This window comes from Pelodiscus sinensis, chromosome 26, assembly GCF_052426305.1.
Source record: "Pelodiscus sinensis isolate ZL-2025 chromosome 26, ASM5242630v1, whole genome shotgun sequence".
NCBI lineage: Eukaryota > Metazoa > Chordata > Testudines > Trionychidae > Pelodiscus > Pelodiscus sinensis.
In genome coordinates this window covers 13,116,773-13,138,190 of record NC_143077.1, presented here as the reverse complement: position 1 = coordinate 13,138,190, position 21,418 = coordinate 13,116,773, and the positions used below count along the sequence as shown (strand labels likewise).

At 58.3% G+C, this 21,418-nt stretch overlaps 1 protein-coding gene across 2 annotated transcripts; it reads left to right on the top strand.

Annotated features, from left to right (window-relative positions):
* Positions 1-3,949: 3,949 nt before the first annotated feature.
* CD164L2 (CD164 molecule like 2) lies at positions 3,950-21,313 on the top strand. 2 transcript variants are annotated; one of them, XM_075908542.2, is made up of 6 exons: positions 3,950-4,135; positions 9,414-9,518; positions 13,247-13,324; positions 14,234-14,299; positions 16,289-16,451; positions 20,247-21,313. In XM_075908542.2, the coding sequence occupies exons 1-6, from the start codon at positions 4,051-4,053 to the stop codon at positions 20,251-20,253; spliced, it is 504 nt and encodes a 167-aa protein (XP_075764657.2). In that variant the 5' UTR covers positions 3,950-4,050; the 3' UTR covers positions 20,254-21,313. The 2 variants fall into 2 exon arrangements, with proteins under 2 accessions (XP_075764657.2, XP_089629548.1); XM_089773422.1 differs by lacking the exon at positions 20,247-21,313 and having other exon boundaries at positions 16,289-17,072.
* Positions 21,314-21,418: the final 105 nt, after the last annotated feature.

The following is a 21,418-nucleotide window of genomic DNA, read 5'->3' as shown; positions in this document are numbered from 1 at the left end:
TTTCATTGAACGAGGGCTGAGATTCTCGCCTAACCTGGTGATTCCAGGAGTTGAGGTTTAGGGGTGACACCAAAATGGTGCGAGCTGGCAATGCAGCAGTCCTGATTAGGGGACTGTCAGGCTGCAGTGGGTTTCCCCTGCCCAGCTGGGCAGGCTTCACGAGGGGTGTGGAAAGCGAAAAGTGAAGCATGCTGGGAGTGGCTGCCCACTCTCCCACAAGACGAGGGCTTAGGCGGCAGCAGAGAATTGTCCGGCCTTTAAGAATGTGTGATACACACTCCACTCCCTCCGTCCCTACAGTATCATGAAAGGCCCTCTTGTCACCTCAGAAGGGTGCAGGTTACAGCTGATTTGGAAGCACCGATTAGGTAAATAATGGGCACTTTAAAAAAAAATCTCATCCCTCCTGCTGTATAAACCAGGGACTTTGTATTGGACGGCTTGCTGTAATCTCCAGAGGGACCAGGAGGCGGCGTCCGGAGCTAATATTACATAGAGCCAGGCACAAGGCCCAGGACTGCCAAGGCTCAGTTTCTCACCCTTGTATTTAAACTTTTCTGTGCTGTGAAACAGGCACGTTTGCACTCAGCAAAGCAGCACCCACTGGGACCCAGCACAGGGGTATGTGTCCTATGGGCGTCACATTGACAGCTCTTTGGGCAAACGTATGTGCCACTCAGCCCCAGTCAGAGACAGAGAAACAGCTGGGTGGCTCTCCAGCCTGTACTTGTAAGATACAGGGGCGATATTTTAATGCAAGGTCTGCTCCCATAGGCAGTGGCTTCTCTTGGCCTTATGGGTCATCCTGGTTAGCTGCTCATTACAAAATACAAAAATCCTACCCTGTGGAAACAGCTTAAAGTGACTGGTAAAAAGGGGAGGGTCTGTCTCAATCTGGGAGCAGCAGCTCTGCAAGGCAGTGATTAAAGTGCACCCCTCGGGGACCTGGGTTGATCTAAATTCGGGGTGGGGAGGGTTGGTGGCCAAGTCTCTTAGCTCCCCCAACGCACCCTCACTTGAAGCACTGTGTATAAAATTACACAGCAGCTGGCTGGGACAGCAAACACAACTCAGGCTACAGCAGATGTTCTGACTGATTGGATGGTGGTGAGATCAGGGTTGTACTGCTCTGATCTGGCCTGCAATACTGGGGAAACCGGCACCACCCACAAATATGTTCTGAGCAGCTTTGGCATTTTCCCAGGAATAAAACAACACATATGAACAATAGGAATATGTCTCTGGTTATTGTCTGGACCCTTTTACAGTAGCCTCTGAGAGCCTCATAGCATAGGTGTTAGTGTATTTAGTCTCGCTACACCCTTATGAGGCAGTGATGTGACTTGAGGGGTACAGATGAGAAACTGAGGCACAGAGCTGCTAAATGAGATAGCCAAGGTCACAAAGGAAGACTGTGTCAGAAGTGGGAATTGAACCAGTCTCCAAGATGCAGCCTAGTGTTTTAACCAATGAGCCAGCCTTCCTCTGCTATCCACCATGCCTGACTTACTAGAACCAGACAGCTCCATGGGAATCGGTATTGGCAGCTCTTGCAATTTTATTGGAAGTCTTGAGCTATTCTATGTTTTTCTTGAAAGTTCCCAGAGTCATGAGAATTTCAGATTTCATGGGAAAAAATTACATTTCTAGCTTTTATGACTGCTGAGAAAAGTGTCAAAATGCTAAAAAAAATAAAATAAAATAAGCCACGGTGAATAAAAAGAACCCAACTTTAATTGTTATTTCAAAGCTAATGATCTTTAATGATCTCACGATTTAGCCGGCTGACTCGGAAACTTTGAATGGTGGTGGTCAGTCTGCAACATGGAGGAGGAAATGTGGCTTTCTAATCTGCTCTTCCGACAGTGGCCAATGCTGGGTGCTTCCGAGGGAACGGACAGACCAGTCATCGACTGAACCCTATAGAGATGATCCAAAACTATAGTTGAGTTCCAAGCAGACTGAGAAGGGCTACAAAAGGAGCTCATAAAACTGGTTGACTTGGGAACAAAATGGCAGATGAAATTCACTGTTGGTAAATGCAAAGTACTGCATGTTGCGGAAAACATAATCCCAACTATACTGCTATGTCTAGACTGGCATGATTTTCCACAAATGCTTTTAACAGAAAAGTTTTTCTGTTAAAAGCATTTGTGGAAAAGAGCATCTAGATTGGCACGGACGCTTTTCCGCAAAAGCACTTTTTGAGGAAAAGCATCTGTGCCAATCTAGACGCGGTTTTGCGCAAGAAAGCCCCGCTCGTCATTTTCGCCATCGGGGCTTTTTTGTGCAAAACAATACCGTGTTGTTTACACTGGCCCTCTTGCGCAAACGCATTTGTGCAATAGGGCTTTTGCCCGAATGGGAGCAGCATAGCATTTCCACAAGAACACTGACAATCTTACATGAGTGTACTTGCAGAAATTCAAGCAGCCAGTGTAGACAGCTGGCAATTTTTTCCGCAAAAGCACTTGCTTTTGCAAAAAAAATCGCCAGTTTAGACACAGCCTACATGTAAAATGATGGGGTCTAAATTAGTTGTTACCACTCAAGAAAGAGCTCTTGATGTCATTGTGGCTAGTTCTCTGAAAGCATCTACTGAATGTGCAGGGGCAGTAAAAAAAAAAAAGCAAGCAGAATGCTGGGAATGATTCAGAAAAGGATAGAGAGGAAGACCGAAAATATCATATTACCTCAGTATAAATCTATGGTTTGCTCACATTTTGAATACTGCGGGCAGATCCGGTTGCCCCATCTCAAAAAATATTGGAATCAGAAAGGTACAAAAAAGGGTAACAAAAATGCTTAGGGGTATGGAAAAGCATCTGTATGAGGACAGATTAATAAGATTGGGACATTTCTGCTTGGAAAAGAGATAACTAAGGCAACCTATGATAAAGTCATGACTGGTGTGGAGAAAGTAAATAAAAAACTGTTATTTACTCCTCTTAACACAAGAATTAGGGGGTCACCAATGAAATTAATAGGCAGTGGGTCTGAAAAAAAGAATTTATATTTCTTCACACAATGCACAGTCAACCTGTGGAACTCCTTGCTGGAGTATATTGTGAAAGTCAAGACTTAGAGGGTTCAAAAAAGAACTAAGCAAATTCTTGGAGGTTAGGTCTGTCAATGGCTATTAGCCAGGATGGGCAGGGATGGTGTCGCTAGGCTCTGTTTTCTAGAAGCTGGGAATAGGGAACAGGGGAGGGATCACTTGAAGATCACCTGGGACTGGCTACTGTCAGAAGACAGGATACTGGGCAAAGACGGACCTTTGGTCTGACCCAGTATGGCTGTGCTTATGTTCTTACCCACGTGAGCTGCAAGTTGTTGGTGCAATAAACAATGAATATGAAGCAAAATGGGAAAGCAGGCAACACTGCCCACGTGTTCAAAGGACTGTTGTGAGCATCCTGATTTCTGCCCTGTCCATTTGGCCACAAGGCAGGGGTCAGCTTTCCTGGGGCTCCCAGGAAGGCCCTTAACAAAGACATGACGCTGAAGGCCAGATTCTTAGAGGTGCAAACGTGCAAATCGCTGGTGTTTGGAACCGGCGGGCAAAGGTTCGCTGGGCCCTTGTCACTCACAGTGGCCCCTTGGCTAAGCCCTTTGACACCCCTGCCAGAGGCTGGGTGCTCTTTGGGGAGAAGCCATGAAGCTGGAGCTCTTTGGGGAGAAGCCATGGGAGAGAAAGGGCTTGCGTGGGCTTCCATGCCCTTAGCTGCACCCCGGAGACCTGCCTCTGCCCCAGATATGGTAGGTTCCATCTCGGGGTGCCCGGCTTCGGCTAAAGTGGGGGTCACCTGGGGACGCACCTGCGCCCTCTGGAGTCTGCAGCGGTAGCACCTGACGCAGCCCCCGGTTTGGGTGTGGCCGCACCTGGCTCCCGTGGGCGGGGCGGGGCCGCACCTGGCTGGTCCCCGCCCCCGGCCGGGCACGCCGCCTGTTCGCTCCCCGCCCCTGCGCGCATGAGCTAGCTCCGCTCCGGCTGCTTCCCGAGCGTGACAAAGCGCCGGAGCCGGGGACGCACTCCTGCCCCCCGGAGACATGGGTGCGCCCCGCACCTGGGCGCTGCGCGCCGCGCTCGGCTGCGCGCTGCTCTGCGCGCTCTGGCTGCCTCTCAGCTGGGCAGGTAGGTGGGGTCCTGGGGGTGGCAGCTTCTCCCCCGCCCGGCGCCTCTGGAGCACCCAGCAGGACCGGGGAGCCCTCCCCACGAGCTCGGACCCAGCTCCTAGGCTGGGCTGGTGGCTAAGGCAGCTTCCCCCCTCAATCCAGCTCAAGGAGGGTCTCTGTTCCCCCCTCCCTGCCTTGGCCTTTCCAGCGAACTGGCCTGCGCCAAGTTTGTTTTCAAAACCGTCCCTGCCCCATCCCAGGTGACCCTGCTGAGCCTCCAGGGAGGCTGTCCCCTACCAGAGAGGCTGCCACCTGTCCCTTACCAGGGAGGCAGCTGGGTCCTGGCCCAGGCTCTTCCCAAGTCATAGGGGATAGGGGGCCCTTTGCAGGACAGCAGATCTAGCCTGGGGCTTATGGCCAGCTGCTGCCCTGCTCACTGGCATAAGGCAGAGTTAACCCCCTGCTTTGGCTGAACTAGCTTGGCTCATGGAGTGGCCCCACCCTCCGCTGTGACTCTGGCCAGTGGCCTCCCATCCTGAGTCACCCCAAGGCAGTGACCCTGTTCAGAGCGGATCTGTGCCCCTTGGTGCCCAGAGCAGCCCTTGTCCAAAATGCCCAGCGCTGGGGCAGACAGTGGATGCTTCCCAAATCCAGGCATAGCTGTGGGTTTCGCCTGAGACCAAAATGTGGTGCTCGGCTGGGGGCAGGGGAGTTGTGTTGCTTTAGGGGATGGGGACCCAATTGTGCAGGGTCCATTTCCTTGCTGAAACTTCTAGCTTAAACTGTGCACTTGTGTGTTCCTGCCTCCTTGGGGACTTGCGGGATCTTTTCTGTCTCCTCATGCAAATCCAGCACTTGTTTCATTTCCCAACGAAAATGCCTGGCAGAGATTTCGAGCTCCGAGCGGTGGCCGGCCCACCAGAGACCAAGATAATTCCTCCCCGAGCTCACCTGACTGCCTCCCAGCATGGGAAGAGCAGCTGGCAGATTCGCTCACCTTTCTGCAGCTGGGACTGTGTTGCTAAGAACTGCTGAGAGGTGGATCCAGACCCTAGAGCACCACAAGCTGTTTCTCTCTCTCTCTCTCTCTCTCCAGCGGCCCAATCCCCAATGTAAAGTAGTGGAGCAGGCGACATTCAGCAAAATGTCTGCTTGTGTCTCTGTGCTGGGTGTGATAAAAATAACTTAAATAATAAACCTGCCCTAAACCCGGAGAACACAATGCTCCTCTCCCATTGGCTACTGTACAAGCTGCTAGGCAAAGGGGAAGCACCAAAACGCTGTCTCCATGGCAATGTGCTAGTCAGCTCTTAACTTAACACAAGAAGGTAATTGCCTAATTATTTTCGTTTCTGTTTTCGTGGCCGGTGCCAGCAGGACTGGCCTTGGGTCAGGCTCTGCCGGGCGGTTGTTGGCCTGTGGGTTTGAATGACCCTTTGTTTCACGTTGGACCCTACACCGCTCATTAGCAGTCACCAAATAACCCTTTGCGCTCCTGTAATGCCTCTCAGCCCAGCTTTTCCAAGGGCTCTGACGTGGGGGCACATCCCTCCCGGTTGGCAAGGGTGGTAAACTGAGGTAAGGCGGTTGAGGTCCAGGGCCCAAACCTGCAGGGACTTCTCTGGGTGTGCTGGGATTTGCCTGCATGCACCTTGTTGAGGGAACAACGCCTAGATATTTTTTTCCAAGGTGGCTGCTAATTTTGGGTATTCAGCTGGTGGTCTGGGGTCTGATTCATGACTGTGTCGAGTGCCAAAAAAAAACCGAACAACAACCAAAAAACCACACCAGGAACGTTTGTTGAGCAAAACAAAAAGGGGGGAGGTGCGAGAGTTGTTAAGCCCAAAACAAAAAAAAACCCACCGTGGCCCCTTTAAAAACCACTTGGTGAGGCTTTTTGGCCCTAACAGGTTGCCGGTGGCCACCTGCCATCTTGCCTCCCTGTGCCGGGCTGGACAGCTCCCCTGCGGGACCTGGTAAGCACTAGGGTTGCAAGGCTGCCTCCATATTGAGCTGCACAGCCTGGGATTTTTGCCTCCTGGCTGGGAAAAAATCAGAACGTACCGGACACTTTAGGTGTCTGGTATTTTCTGAACTTTTTTACCAGACAGGAGGCGAAAATACCAGACTGCCTGGTTCAATACCGGACACCTGGCAACCTTATGATTGCCCCCAATGCCGGCTGAAATCAGCCAGGGCTGCGGGCTCTGTGGCCCTTTGAACAGCAGGCCTCTTGTCTCAAATTGGACATCCCAAACTGGTGGTGCCTGGAGCGAATGACCCTCTCTAGAAAACTAAGTACCAAGGCCCCAGTGGTAGGCAACCTAGGCTAGTGAGCGGGCCGCTTGAGTGTCCCTCCTCCATCTCCGTGGGAGGCGAGATTGTTGTAACCCAGACAGGTCTCCTGCGCGTGTGTCCCTAGAACATGTGGGGTGTGCTGGCTGAACGGTAGCAGTGCTCTGATTGGCTGCAGAGGGCACAGGCGACTTTCCCCGTCAGCGGTGGCTGCCTTCAGCGCGCACACCTCGCTCCACGTGCTTGACCTGTGGGTCGCTGCAGTGATACCGGTAGGAAAAAACGACGCTGACGGAAACCAGCAGAATCCGGCAACCTTGTGTGTGAGCAACCGTGAACGAAGCATCTTGCGGGCCACACACGGCACCCGGAGGCGGCCCGCGGGCTGCCCACCAGTGCTTAGAATTCAGCCCACACCTCTGTGTCTGCAGCACGGGCGCGTTGGTGAGGCCAAAGGGCCTGATCTAACCACTAGGTCGTGCAGCTTCCCCTCTGCCCCGTCCTTAGTGGCTACCGTTGCCTCTGTTCCCAACAAATAACTCGGGGCAGGAGAGCTCTTATCTAACAATAAGAGGCCGGTTTGATACCCGGGTGACTCATTTTACTTCCCCATGGGCTATTTTTGAAATGCTGGGTGATTGAGTAAATGCGGGGGATTCCATGGGTGATAATGGTTAGACTTGCTAATACTGATCCAGGCGGGGGTGGGGAAGGCAGTGTTCCCAAGCTACTGAGGGAGGGCGGAGGCAGGGAGCAGACCCCTGCTGTAACCACGCCAGGCCTGGGAGGCACATGCTGGGGACCGCTAGGGTCACGTTGGGGCGTAGGCTGGGCTGTAACATTGTCATGCACTGGAAGCCAAGTTGTGGTTGTACGTCCTCCCAGGAGTGGCTCTCTCTGGCATGGATCCTGGCAGTTCCTTGGGTTCTGGCTGTTAGCTAGCGAGCCAGCCCACTTTGGGGGAATAGTCGGGCGGCACGAAGGCTGCTCTGTGTGTGATTATTTCTAGTGACCTAAACTGAGATCAGGGCTTACTGTGTGGACCAGTATCTGGATGGTCCCTGCCTCAAAGAGCTTACAGTCAAAGTGGGACACTGAGGCACTGGGCTATTTCCGTGACTTACCCAGCAGCAGAGCTCTGAGTCTTAGTGCAGGGCATTCGCCCAGAGACCAGCCTTCCTCTCAGCTGTAACTGATCCACCCAATATACCTCGGTGAATGGCTTTTCTGGGTCATTCCTGACAAGTGCTGATTGCCTTCTGTGCTGTTCTGAGCAGTCTAGGGATGTTCAATATCAGTTAATTGACTAGTCGATTAACCTCATGAATTCTTATTGGTTACTCGACTATTCTATAGTTTCCGGGGGTCGGGCCGGCAGCCAGTGCGCTCCAGCCCCACTTCCGAGGAGCCTCCTGCCACGCCGTGCTGCTGCCTCTGTATTGGAGGCAGCAGCGCGGGGTGCCAGGCAGGAGCTGGCCCACAAGGGGAGCCAGTTTAAAAACCAGCTCCCCTTGTGGACTGCCTGCCTGTCGCCCCGCACTGCTGGCTCTGGTTCAGAAGCAGCAGCCCTTGTCTGGGGAGGGGGGCTGGAGCTCCCGGAACCAGTGCAAATCAGAACTGAGCCAGGCTGCCTGCCCACCTGGCTTCTAATACCCCTGCTGCAGCGCTGCATTTAAAGTGTAAGTCCCAGACCCAGCGCAAGCTGGGATGGAGCCGGGCTGCTGACCAGCCTGCTAAAAATGTTCTGGCAAGTGGGGGGGAGGGAAGGTGTTAATGCGCGTAGTCTATAGCATTAGATTGGGACCCAGAGCTGCAGCGACTCCTTGGCTGGGCCTAGGCGCATCAGAAGTGGCTCTCCCGTGACCAGGCTTTGCAAGTGAAGCAGGCAGCAGGCCGGGGGAAGCAGGCTGCAGCCCCAGAATGTGAGGGCTGGGGACAGGAATCCAGTGAGGTCAACAAGCAAGTGAGCCATGCTGCAGGCCTGTCCTGGTGGCCGGAGGGGGCTGCCCAGGCGTAGCACAGGGAAGTTGACCCAAATAGTTTGGAGCATTCACAAAACAGCCGGAGGAGGAGGTGGTGACAGAACCACTGACTCATGCGGCCCTTCTCGTCCTTACTCTGGTGCTTCAGGCAGTCCCCTGGGATCTAGGGCACCCCAGGCCAATCCCTGCTCTGGAACAGCCCCAAAGAGACCTCTGCAAATCCCCAAAGCCCCCAATCAGTCCAACCTGAAGTGTATTGTTTCAGAACGGCCATGGGCCTGAAATGCTGCCGTCGGCCCAGGGCTGTGGATGGGTGCTCTGAACTCTGTAGTAGATGGGGCTAGGTTAGTGTCAGGAGCAGCCACTACTGCGATTCAAGCACAGGTGTGTTCCCTGCATCTCTGGCGAGAGCGTTCAGTGCTAGACCCCCCACCCCCACCCCAGCTCAGGGCCACAGCTGGGTGAGGTTTGTGAATGGTTGCTTTTAGAGGTGGAGAAACTGAGGTCCAGATCCTCAAAGGTATGTAGGCACCAAGGTGAGGTGACTTGCCTGAGGCCAGGGAGGCAGTAGGTGTCACAGAGCTCTGACTGTCCTGTGCTCAGATGACAGGACTCTGCCTCTCCTAGGTCTTACCCCACTCGAATGCACCTCATTTGGAAGAGGGGGGGAGGGCTGGGATGTGTTTTGATTGCCAGGGCTGTGGTGTGCTGGGCCTGAGAGGTGTGGAGGGAAGCACCGTCCTGCAGGCCGTGAAACAGCGTCACCCTTGGGGAACGCGGGCCGGGCGCCCGAGAGGGCCCCTGCTCGAGTCAGAACTGAAGCTCTTTGCAGGCGGAGAACAGAGCTGGGGGCCCTCCTATGTCTGTGAAAGCTTCACTTACCAGATCTGAGGTGCCTTCTGCCGCCCCCCCCCCCCCCCCCCCCCCCGCCCTCCGGCTCTAATTCTCTCCCGTCGAGCAGGGGCTAGTTACCGGGCTGCTTGCTGGGACCTGACCTCTGGCATCCTCTGGCTTTGGCAGGAGAGTGCAAACAGCTGGAGTCCTGTGAGAAGTGCCTGGAAGGAGACGCGTCGCAGAACACCACGGGCTGCGTGTGGATGCGCTGCGGCGCTGCGGAGGAGCCAGGTACGCTGGGGGAGCCTCCAGCTCTCCTGCCTTAACCCTTGGCAGCCCTGCCCGGCGGGAGGTACAAAGCTGTGTTCAGCCCAGCGTCCATCCTCAGCCGGGATCTTCCATTCGGATCCCAAGCCCTACAGGTGGGGCGAGGCCTTGGCCCGGGTCTCTGGGAAGGGGCTGGAAACAGGCCCCAGAGTTGTTCTGCTGGCCGCTGGGATGAAGTGCCTGTGTCCGAAGTGTAAGAGCCGCAGGCCCTGTCCCTTTGGAACTGGTGTCAGGGGGAAATGGGGCCGTGTGCCCCGTGTGCTGCTCGGGCAAGTGGGAGCTGGCCGGCAGGGGCACTCGGCTGCGGAGGAAGGGTGGCTCCTGGGGGCTGCCGCTCTAAGCAGCAGGCAGGTGAAAGGGGCTGGCTAGGTGCGCTCCCCCACTGGTCTGGGATTGCCCCAGCCCTGAGTCTCCACTGGGGCCGTTTAGGGAGGGAGGAGGGGCTGAACTCCCCTCTCCGAGAGGCGTACCAGAGGCTGCTGGGTCCCCTTCCCGTCGGGGAGCGAGGGGAAAGGCACAGGCGGCTGTGTTCCTCTCCCTCTGAGGAGGACGGGGCAGGCGAGCGGTGCCTTTTCCTTCGCTCCCCGACAGAGGTGGGAAGGGCCCAGCAGGCAGTGTCCTAGCATGCATCTCGGCAGGGTCCCTCCCCACACATCTCCCTACATACTCACCCCTGAGCCCTCCACACCCTCAGCGCCCTGCCTGGCTCCTGCACCCCTCCACACACCTCTGCCCTGAGCCCCTCACCTCAGCCCTGTCCTGAGCCCCTTCACACCTGGACACTCCCCACCCCTCTGCCTTGAGCCTCTCCCGCACTCCACCCCACACTTACATTTCTTACAGGTATTGTCGTATCAGGATCCCTCCCGCAACCTCTGCCCTGAGGGCTCCCGGGGTGGGTTGCAATACCACAGGACTTGTAAGAAATTGAAGTTACTTTCCCCCCTGCCTAGTGTCTGCACAAGGGCCCAGCACCCCCACCCCGGTTTTCTGAGCTCTTGTCTGTAAACGTCGCACGGGGAGTTGCTGAACCATGTGCGCGTGCTCTGCCTGCAGCCGTGTCCCGGCGGGTCGTGCGCTGCGCCCATCACCGGGGCATCGGGGCTTCCCCACGAGATGTCCTGTTTTTCCCAGGGGCGCGTGAGCCCCCAAGCGGGCGCTGCTGCTTGCGCTGGGCTCTGCTAGCCGGGCGCCGGGTTACTCTGGGCTGCACCCCGGCTGCTCCCTTTGGTGCTGGCAGCCGAATTCCAAGCTTTCCAAGCGACTCCTTGCGGGAAAGTTTCTCTTGCTCTCGGGACCGCCTCCTGCTTCCAGCTTGGAGAAATGGCCCTGTCTCTGAGGCTGAGCCAGTGGGGGGACGGGGAGGGGCACGGTAGAGGGGAATCCCAGCAGCCCTTCCCCACCTACCCCCGGCTCAGCCCCCTAGCGGAGGTTGGGCAGCGTGTTCCTCCTGGGACAGGCAGAGGGCGTGGAGTGGCCGTGGCCTGGTTTCCTTGGCTGTTGTCTGGCCACCTCTCCCCCTGCAGCGTCCGGCTCAAAAGTCAATGCTCAGGGCAGACCCCACAGCGTCGTCATGCACCTGGGAGGAGGGATCGGGCCCAGCCCAGAGAGCTGCTAAAACCTAGTGGAAAGGCAGCAGCTGGCCTGCTGTGCTCCAGTTAAGATGGCGGGGGAGGGGAGTCATTAGTGGGTCCTTCCCTCGTCACATCCCCTCCCCCCCAAATTACCCAACATCCCACACATTCACCTGCCAAAAATCCCATTATCCTCCCACCCTGTCCTGAGCCATCACCTCCCACGGCCCAGTGAATCACTCTCCCAGGTACCCAGTGCCACCCGCCCCCCGCTGCCTCAACTGGCAGGTACAGCCGGCTCCCTCGCCTCCCCCACCAGCGTTCCCTCCAGCCCCCGCACTGGCCCACAGCCGCTGTGCAGGCCTGGTGGTCAGTGTAGGCCTGGAGGGTCGCTAGCTCGGTCAGCCGGGGCGGGCGGCGCTAAATGTGTGAAGCCAGAACTTCTGGGACTCGAGCAGCAACGGGCCTTGCGTGCTGGGCTGGGCCTTGCGCGCCTCCAGCGGCTGAGATGCTGGGGCTGAGCCCTGACAGCCCCAGGCACGAATTACGCTCTGCTGGCCTGGCAGCCCAGTTCCCTCAGGGAGCAAGAACAAACTCAACTTGCAGGGTGCAGACACCAGCAGCACCACCCGTAAGCGCACGGTGGCCAGCAGAGCCACTTGGCCCTGCAGCTCCCCCGTGGCTTGTCTGGGGCACCCCTCGGGGCCGCGGGAGGGAAGGAGCAGACGGACGAGTGGGCGAGTCTCTGGCGCGGCGGTGTCGTTCCTTCCTTTGCTTCTGCCCTGCTACGCGGAGCTGCAAGAGCTTGCTGAGCGGCCAGTTTGCAGAGTCCCTGCTCTGTGACCCATGGGAGACGCTGGGACTCAGGGGGGCGGACTCTCTCTCCAGTCTCCACTGGTGCCTTAAAGCCCGGGCCCGGCCTGATCACAGCAGCACCTTTGTTTTCTGCCTGGGTGTTGAGTTTCCGAGTCGTGTTGCTTTGGAGGGCTGCTCTGGCGGCTGCGACCTTCAATAACAAGTGATGTCATCGGAGGAGGGGAGGCAGAGAGACTGGAATTGGCAGCCCTCCACTTCCCCATGGCGGGGGGAGGGGAGGGCGAGAACTGAGACCGAACGTGGGGCAAGAGGAAGACGAGGCTCCCGCGGGAGCGCTTGGACTGGCGGAAAAGCCAGGAGATGAAGAACACCCGCCACCTTGGGTCAACTCTTCTGGGAAGCCCCAGCTTGGCAGTAACCCGACACCATGTCGCCTGCTGGTGACATGCGGCCACCTCTGGGGTGAGATGTGTCCTTTTCTGCTTCGCTCGCAATTCAGCCCTGACCTCTGGCTCCCGAAGTGGCATCCGAATGGCAGGGGGCAGCTGCCTGCCTGTCCTACTATCCTGGTCCAGCCGCCATGGGCTGGGGTGGGCGCCTGCAAGGCCACCGAGGTCTGGAGCGAAGCTGCTTAAGACTCCGTAGCTGAAGCGGTAAAATAACCGGCTTTCCAAAGGAGATGAAGTGAATGCAGCTGAGCTGGGACTTGGCTTCGCCAGGATCCCAGCACTACAGGGGTGTCTGGATCCCGAATAGGCTGGTATTTATGTCCACGTGTGTAATGCTGGGGAGAGAATAATGGGAGATATGATCTCTGGAACGTCTCAAGGGGTGAGGGCCGGTCTCTCTCGGCCCATGATGGGGCTCTCCCTGGCCTTAGGGCTCCTACAAACCATGGGCCCTACTGGAAGCTGCATGGATCTGGTGGAGAGGGAGGTTTGTGGGTCATCTGACGAACGCTACCCTGGAGGGTGTCCCAGCAGGAGGCCGTGTTCCAGGTGCATGGGTGTGCTGCTGTGTGGGGCAGGGCCTGGGGTAGCTGAGGCTGCTGATGTCAGGTCTTTTGAATGGGCCAAACTCAAACCCAGATGGTCCTGGGCAGGTTTGGGCTTTGAGTCCTTAGCCTCTGCTTCCCCAGCGCATGCTCTAAATGCTGCTGTTGCTATTCTAAGCACATGGTCTCTCCTTGCCCCCCGCACCAGCCAGGCATCCCCCCACTCCCAGCCCCATCCATTCGGGGAATAGCAGGGGGGCTTGTTTGCTCAGGGGAGTTTGGTGAAAGGTTTTTCCTGTTTCCTTTAGGAGCTGGGGGCTGCATTGGGAAGGGAGAACCCACCAAGGAGACATGCACCATCTACAATGTCACGGCTGAGTGCCCAGGTATCTCACTGGCTCTGGCAGAGCAGCAGCATGGGCTATTGTGGAGCGCAGCATTGGGACAGTGGTTCCATGTCTGGCCCTGCCACTGATCTATTTTCCCATCTGTAAAATGGGGATGATACGCGTCCGTCTCTGCGAGGCGCTGTGTGAGCCAGCAGCGTCTATGTAAGTCAGTGTTTCTTAAACTGTGTTCCATGAGTGGAGAACAGAGTTCAAAGTGGCCACCCTTAAAGGAACAGGAAACTTCCCCCCCCCCCCCCCCAACAACTTCTCCCAACCTTTTTTTTGTTGTTGTTGTTGCTCAGTAACTTTCTCCCCAACCCTATGACTTTTTTTTTCTTAACAAAAGGTCCTTGATGTTCCTCATTTAAAAAAAAAAAAAAATTTGGTTTTAAAAAGTTTAAGAAACACTGATGTAAGTGCTGGGGGGTGGCTTGATTGATCTGCTTTTGTGCAAGTGAAGCCACGCTCCACGGAAGGAGCGACAGCTGTGAGACCAGCCTCAGCCACCCCTGCGGGAGGCGCTGTGCAAAACGCGGCCGGATCACTGGCTAGGAAGGCAGCTGCTAGCTACTCCAGTCAAGCTGCTTCCGGGATCACTGACTCAGTATGCTGGGGTCCCTCGCTGCCTTCAGCTGACCGCAGGGGTAGGGAATACGCAGGGCTGGCTCTCCTGGGAGAGAAAGGGGCAGTTTCATGGGCTCGGCCCACTGGGAGACTCGATATGTCTGACAGCCTGTTGATGTCCCAAGTTACACCAGCCCAAGCCGCTCCCAGCAGGGGGTGCTGTAGGGAATGGGGCAGCATCGCTGGCTGATGGGGGAGATCCGGTCCCAGCCATGGTGCAAGTCAGAGAGGATCTCTTGCCTCTAAATGCCTCCTCTCGTTCTTCCACCCTTGCGCCCTCAGCACGGAAATCGCCCACCAAGGAGCCTCGGCGAGCGTCCACCAAGGAGCCAGAGATCCTCACGCCAGGCAAGTGGTGCCGTGTGGGAGTGGCAGGCCAGGGGTCTGGGGCAATGGGCAGTGGCAGGCTGGAGAAGGGGCAGGTTCTAATGTGTGAGTCTTGCCACAGGCTCAGGTCGGAGGGGAGAGGGTCTGGCGGGAATTGTTTTGGTGAGAACAGGCTCTTCCCTCCCGCCCCTCTCAGGAGTCCCGAGGGGCTGGGTGTCAAATGTCTCTGTGCTCTAGAATTGCTTCTGCAGAAAGAGGGAAGCATGGGCAGTATTTAAAGCACAGGCCTGGCCCTCTGGACTCCTGGTTCTGCTGACAGCAGCTGGGCAGCACCAATTGGCTGCATGACTTTTGGCACGACCCTAGCACCACCGCGCTCTGCCTCAGTTTCTCTATCTGCACCGAGGAGGGGAATCATGAAATTAATTTTCTTCCATTCCAGGGAGCGTGTGGAGGGTGGATAGTTACTGCCTGAGGTGCTTCTAGGTCCATGGCAGGTGCTGTACAAGAGCAGCAGTGTTGCCCAGGAAATAGCCCCAGTCTGGGGACCTCGGGGTAGTTGGTGAAAGCTGAGGCTGTACTCCAGCAGGGGTGGCTTCTCTGCATTCCGAGCTCCCGGTGCCGGGAGCAGTGCCTTGCGTGCCATTTGCAACGTGGGCAGTGCACGGATTGTCTGAACGACAGGCCTGATTTTTTTGTAAATGTGAGGGGGTGGGGCTAGTCATGCACAGTCAGCTGATCTGTATGTGCAAACAAGGCAATTGCTCGTGCACAGTATCCGTTTTGCATGTGCATTTGTGGTCCAAGTGGTCAGAAAAGCCAGAGAGGGAGAGACCTGGTATGAGAGGATCTCCAAGCATTGCTTTTCCTTCCCCCTCTCCCTCCCCCCCCCCCCCCCCCGCCCACACACACACTGAAACAGCCAACTGGGTGGAGTGCCACAGGTTGCATGGCCTGGGAAGGGAAGACTGCGCCCTGTGGAACCTGCCTGGGGAAATGAAGGGAGGTGGCTGGAATTAGCGTGGCCAGGTAGCAAGCAGGAAAATTGGGGGGGGGGCCGCACACGGGAATGGGCACCTAGAGAAGACAAAGCCCCAAATATCAGGACATCTGGTGTGATGGGAGCAAATGCTCTTTCCGTTCTCTGGCTCCCCATGGGGTCTGGCTGCTGGGGCGGGCGGGCACCGTGAGGAGGAGCCTTTTCCAGGAAGCAGGAGCAGGAATCGGAGAGCTCTCAGCTAATTAAAATGAGAAACTTCATCCCGGAGCTTTGTGAATTATTGATCCAGGCCAGGCGCTGATGGGCAGTTGCTCTGTCAGAGCTGCTGGTGGCTTCTCTTCCCAGTCGCCTGTTGCGCGGGGAGCTCTCGCCCTCTGGGTGCGGCAGCCGGTTCTCTCTCTGCTCCTGAACACACCCACCGATGGGTTTCGTTCCTCCTCGCCAGGCAGCAGGGGCTGCTGCATCGCCATCCCATTCAGTGCAGGAGAGGCCATCTGGGCTGGGGAGAGCAGATAATAGGAACCCAGCATGCTGGCTGTGCCGGAATGCGGCCACCTCTGGGGAGGGCAGCCACCCACTTGTACTCTGCACCACAGGTTGGGGTGGGGAGGGAGGGGGAGAGAAGAAATGCTGCTGCCCAAAGAGATTGGGGGACATACTATAGGATCTTGAGTGACTCTCACCCCCAACCAACCAGAACCTCAGCTTCATCTCTGGCAGCCAGTCCGGGCGTTGGCAGAGAGGGCAGTCTTCTCTCCAGCTGGGATGCCCCTCGAGCTTTGGGTGAGCCTAGTCCAGAGCCTGGGGCATCTTCCGTCTCTTCCTCCAGCCCCTTCCCTGGGGAGAGGCCTACAGCACCTTAGAGCGTGTCCCTCTTATCTGGGCTCAGGAGCCCGCTCGGGTGGCCAGGAGCTAGAGCGCAGGTGGCAATGCCAGGAGAGTGCGGCATGGCAGGGATGGGCATGCAGTGTCAGGCCCCAGTGACGCTGTTGCTGCTTCCTCCCACCCAGGGACGACAGCCAGCCCCACGCTGACGGCTGCCCCGGAGTTCCGCCCACCCGGCTTCGACTCGGCCAGCTTCGTGGGAGGCATCGTCCTCGTGCTCAGCGTCCAGGCCGTCTTCTACTTCATCGTCAAGTTCCTCAAGTCAAAGGACAGCACCTACCAGACATTGTAAGCTCCCCCCTCCACGTGCACCCCGGCTGCCTTGGCCAAGCGCGGCCCCGGGACCAGCTCTGCTCCCGAGCCCTGCCGCGTGGGCTGTGAGATGGGGCGTGGAGGGGGAGACACGGCCTGGGCCTGCTTGGCTGCTGCAGACCCATCCCTAGCTGGACATGGGGCAGCTGGTAGATCCACCCTGGGGGGGCAGGACGTAGCACTGTCCAGCTCCCATCTGCCCACCTGTGTGGACTGCGCTGACTGGTACCTGTCTACAGCCACCGTGGCCACGTCCCTCCCCCACTTAGCTACGCAGTCGTGCACAGCTGGGGCCTCGTGCACGCTCGCTGCACCCGCGTCCCTGAGCACGTCTGAGATCCTTGTGTGTCTGTCGCTGCAGCTGCATGTGGCGCCTTTTCCGGGCTCCTCTGGCTTGCTTGCGGCTGTGCATTGTTGATTCTTCGTGCTCGCTGTGTGAGCTTCGTGCTCAGGCCCCTGTCTGACCCTTCCTGCGTTCTCCCCCTCTCTCCACCCATACGCAGTCTGCCCTTGCCCCTGTGCGGAGGCCCGGTCTCCCGCGTTCCCTGGGTTAGCTCACGCTTTCCCTGTGAGCAATAAACCCCAACTCGCCCTCTGGTGGAGACTCTCGTCCCTATTTCTCGTCGGGTTGCTTCGCCTCCTGGCCCATCTGTCTGGTGGGTTTGTCTCTGGTGCCTGCCAGCTGGCTTCTCCCCTTCCCAGCATGGTTCTCCTCTCCTGCAGAGGCAGGATCCAGGGCCCCAGGCCCACCGGCTGCCAGATCCTGCCTTGTTTAAACCCCCCCGCTGATTGCAGCCGGGGGTGGGACGGAGCTGGGAAGCAGCTGTTTGCGAGAGGGGAGGCTGGGCTGGATTCACAGAAGCTGGGTGAGACGGGGACTCAAGCTGGGGTGGGGCATTTCCAGAGGGGCGGCTCAAGCCCCCGACACCCATGCTCCTCTGCGTGCCCCTCCCCCTGTTGGCCCATTGGAAGGTCATGGAGGCCAGAGGCTCTCTGGGCAGGGAGCTGGACTGGGACTGTCCAGGTCTAACGGTGGGGGCTGTCCTCTCTGTTTCCCTTGCACGCTGCCTGGCGCCAGGGAGGAGAACCAGTAGGTGCTGCTGTGTGTGCGCAATGCGGCGGGAAACGGGGCGCAGCAAGACAGAACTTCACCTTCTCCTGGAGCTGCCTGCAGCTGGGGGGGGGGGGGGGCTTAGGGCAGGAGACCTGTTAGCCCAGCCTGCACCCTCCCCACTGGGCATGGGGGCCATGTAGGCCTTCCTTGGCTGGTTTGCTTGGATCAAATCGCTGTCTCCTTGCCCCAAGGCTGGGCTGGGGGGGGGGAGCGGGCAGCAGGTATCCAAAGCCGGACATGCCCACATCGCGCCTCCCTGGCTATTTAAGGGGATGCCACCTGACTCCTGTCCACCACGGCTTCTGCTGTCCCAAGCCCCTTCTTGGTTGGCATCTGGCCAGCTCCCCCTCCTCCAGCCACACTCTGCTGTCACAGCCGTTCCCTGTCCCCACAAAGTGTCCTTAGCCTGGCTCCTGCTTGGCTGCGTGCAGCCAGGCAGCAGTGAAAGTGTGGGCCCGGGCCCTACCTGTGTGGCTGCCCTCCGCTCACATGAGCAGGGGGAGGGAGAATGTGGTTTAGTGGTGTGTGTGGGGGGGGGAGGTTGCCAGGTTCTGTTCCTGCCTGTGCCCCAGCTCCGTGCAGAACCTCCGTGCCTCAGTTTCCCCAGCTGTAGAGTAGTAAGGGCTACCTCTAACGTGCACTGGGGGCCTTGGCTAGAAGACACCAGGGATGTTACAGGGGTGGAGCTGCATGTCCTATAACAGTGAGAGGAGCCACAGCACCTGAGCCTTTGAAAGTGGTTGTGGAGAGTGGGTGTGACCTCCCCCCCCCACCCCTGCGGCACAGTCCTGCTGAGCCCGTCTCCCTGTGTGCAACCCCCCCCCCCCCCCACATGCAGAGCTGATGGGGCACGTGCCTGGGACACCTGAGTAAGATCAGGGCCCCCCCTCACTGTCAGGGGCTGTGCACAGGCAAAATGACACAGCCCCTGCCCCCAAGGGTTGGCTGTCTTCAATAGGTGGGGGAGGGGAAGGACTAGCCTGTTTCCCAGCACGGAAGCCCTGTGAGCCCCTCAACCAGGCTTTTCCACTGAGGCCAGCCCCTTGTAGTCTGCCCCCCCCTGCCCCCGTTCCGCATGGACTCCACGGCATCCCCAGGTCTCCTGAATCCCAGCCCCAAGTATTCTCCCCAAGCCAGCAGCCGCCCCTACCTCTGTGAGAGCTGGGCCCGGCTCTGAGCAGGTCTCCTCCCTCCTGCTGCTGGGGCCAGTCAGGGAGGCAGCGAGAGGCTGGCCCCTTGTGTCCTCCCCCACCTGCGCCACCCGAAACTTCCCCACGATCCTGCCCCTTAATTTCTCCCTCGATTGCTGGATTCCCCGGGGGGGGGGGGGGAGTTCTCTTCCTTCGCCCTCCCCCGACTTGCTCCCTGCCGGCCGGGCAGACAATGCTAAGGGCAAGGTGCTGCTGGCTCGCTGTGGGACTGGCTGCTGGCATGGCCTCAGCCTGCGGCTGCCTGGCTGATTGGTCTCTGCTAAAGAAACTGGCTCTGAGCCCTGGGCCCACAGCATGGCCGGCTGCGTCACTTCATCCCCCTTTCCCAAGGCACTTGGGGAAGGGGGGGATGGGTAATAGGGTGTGGAGGGGTGCGTGCTTTTGCTGTGCTGTTGTGTTGCTGTGTGGGTCCCCGGGGCGGGGGCATGCTGTGTGCAGTGAGCCGACACCTTGTACGTGCAGTGCAGAATTAAAGATACCCACTCTGATTTCTCCAGGCTGGTGGGGCGGGAGGGCAAGATCCCAGCCTGGTCCTGCTCAAGGCATGAGGATCCCTTGGCAAAGCAACACATGGCCTCTAATGACATTACCCCTATGGGGCCGGCGATGGACCGCCTGTCTCCCCGCCAGCCCTGGGATAGGGACACAGGAAGATCCGCAGCCAAGAGCTCCCTCGTGGTCCTTGCAGTGCTGCAGCTGTGATAGAAGTGTGTGGGGGGGTCTCTTCCTTGGCCACTTTCTCGCCCCCTAGCGCCGTGACCAAGTCGCTCTATGGCTGCATCTAGACTGGCAAGTTTTTCCCTAAACGCGGCTGCTTTTGCGCAAAAACTTGCCAGCTGTCTACACTGGCCGCTTGATTTTGCGCAAAAGCACTGACGATCTACTGTCCGAAATCAGTGCTGCTTGTGCAAATGCTTTGAGATTCCTGTTCGGGCAAAAGCCCTTTTCCGGAAATGTTTTTGTGCAAGAGGGCCAGCATAGATAGCTAAAAACTGTTTTGCGCAAAAAATCCCCGATGGTGAAAATGGTGATCGGGGCTTTCTTGTGCAAAACCGCGTCTAGATTGGCACGGACGCTTGTCCGCAAAAAGTGCTTTTGTGCAAAAGCGTCCGTGCCAATCTAGACTCTTTTCCGCAAATGCTTTTAATGGAAAAGTTTTTCCCTTAAAAGCATTTGCGGAAAATCATGCCGGTCTAGACGTAGCCCATGGCTGCTCGGCCCAGCTGGGCGCTGCGCTTTCACTGGGGCCCTCGGACACGGCCGCGCTGGGCTGGGATTGGAGCAGCAGCCTGGTCCTGGAGGGTTCCCTGTGGTGCTGCTGCCCCCCTGGAGCATCCAGCCCTGCCCAGGACTGCAGCCGGGGTGGGGGGCGGGTGTACGGGGGGGCAGGGACTGCAGGAGACCCCTACCCCCACTGGTGAGCTCTCCTTTGTCCCCTCGCATTAGGATCTGACGGCCGCTGCCCGGGGAGGTGTGTGGAAGTGGTTTTCCGTGGGAGGAGGAGGTCAGCGCTCCAGCAGCCCTGCTGGCGCTCTGCCGCACCGGGCCCCTCTCCCTGCGGCGAGGGCAGGAGGCGGATCTGCCCGGTTTCCACGCTGCGGAGCTATGCAAAGCGCTGCCGGGCCGGCTCTCCCGGGCTAGGAGCTGTGTCTGTTAGACTCTCCACGAGGAGGCCGCGCGAGGGGCTGGTCCCCGGGCCATGTGGGCTCCATCCTTGGGGCTGCACTCGGCCTCCCAGCTTAGCGCCCAGCAAGACTTAATCTCGCTGCTTCGTTTGTGAGGCTCGGGGGGCCCTCCTGGCCCCTCGCGCTCTGGGTGCCTGGCCCGCCAGGCCCGGACCACCTGTGCTGCACCTTCCACCGCCCGCTCTATGGTCAGTTCCTTTCGTTCCCTCACCGTGGTGGCGGCGAGCCCCCCTTTCCTGCTGCTGTTCCTGTGGGGCGGGGGGCGAAGCCGGACCTGCCGCTTCCCTGGGGTTGGCCATCCACTTGGCCTTCACTTTCTGTCTGGGGTGGGAATGTTGCCTCACCCACGCACAGGCCTTGCCCTCAGCTCCCCTCCTCTTCTCTCGCCCCCCCCCCCCCCCCCCCCGGCTCCTGTCCTCTAACTTTGTAGCTTCTCCGAGAGACCAGTCCTCAGCCAAAAGGGCTGTCCCAGGGTGGGGGAGGGGAGCCCCACGGGGAGCAAGGTCTAGGGCTTGGATGAGCTCCCTCGGGCTGTTCCTTCCCACCATCTCCAGGGCCCCCTGGCTTGTTCCTGCTTGGAAGGTGCCCAGAAGCTGCTCCAAAGGGCCCTTCTCCCTGGTGCCTGCCAGCCACTGGCTTCTCCCCTCTGTGGTTGGGGGCTGCTTGTGTTACTCCCCAGGCCAGCTCCATTTCCCTGGGGCAGCCGTGCTGCTGGCATTCCGGGCTCCCGCGCCCCCCCCTCCCCCCACCCCGGCCCCTGCAGCCCTGCTGGGGGATGGGGTCACGGCCCGCAGAGGAAGGCAAATAAAAACACTTTCTTTTTCTTGACTGTCGGATCTCTGGGTCGTGTGTGGGCGCGACGGGGGCTGCGTCACCCCTGGGGAGCTGCCAGCCCCCCTGCAGCCTGGCCTGTGAGTTTCCAGCAGGGGGCTG

Excerpts from the sequence above, each read along its gene's own strand:
- CD164L2 (XM_075908542.2), top strand. The coding sequence starts at position 4,051 with ATGGGTGCGCCCCGCACCTGGGCGCTGCGCGCCGCGCTCGGCTGCGCG. Across the intron at positions 4,136-9,413 it reads GCTGCCTCTCAGCTGGGCAG|GAGAGTGCAAACAGCTGGAG; the intron begins GTAGGTGGGGTC and ends TGGCTTTGGCAG. Across the intron at positions 13,325-14,233 it reads TGTCACGGCTGAGTGCCCAG|CACGGAAATCGCCCACCAAG; the intron begins GTATCTCACTGG and ends TTGCGCCCTCAG.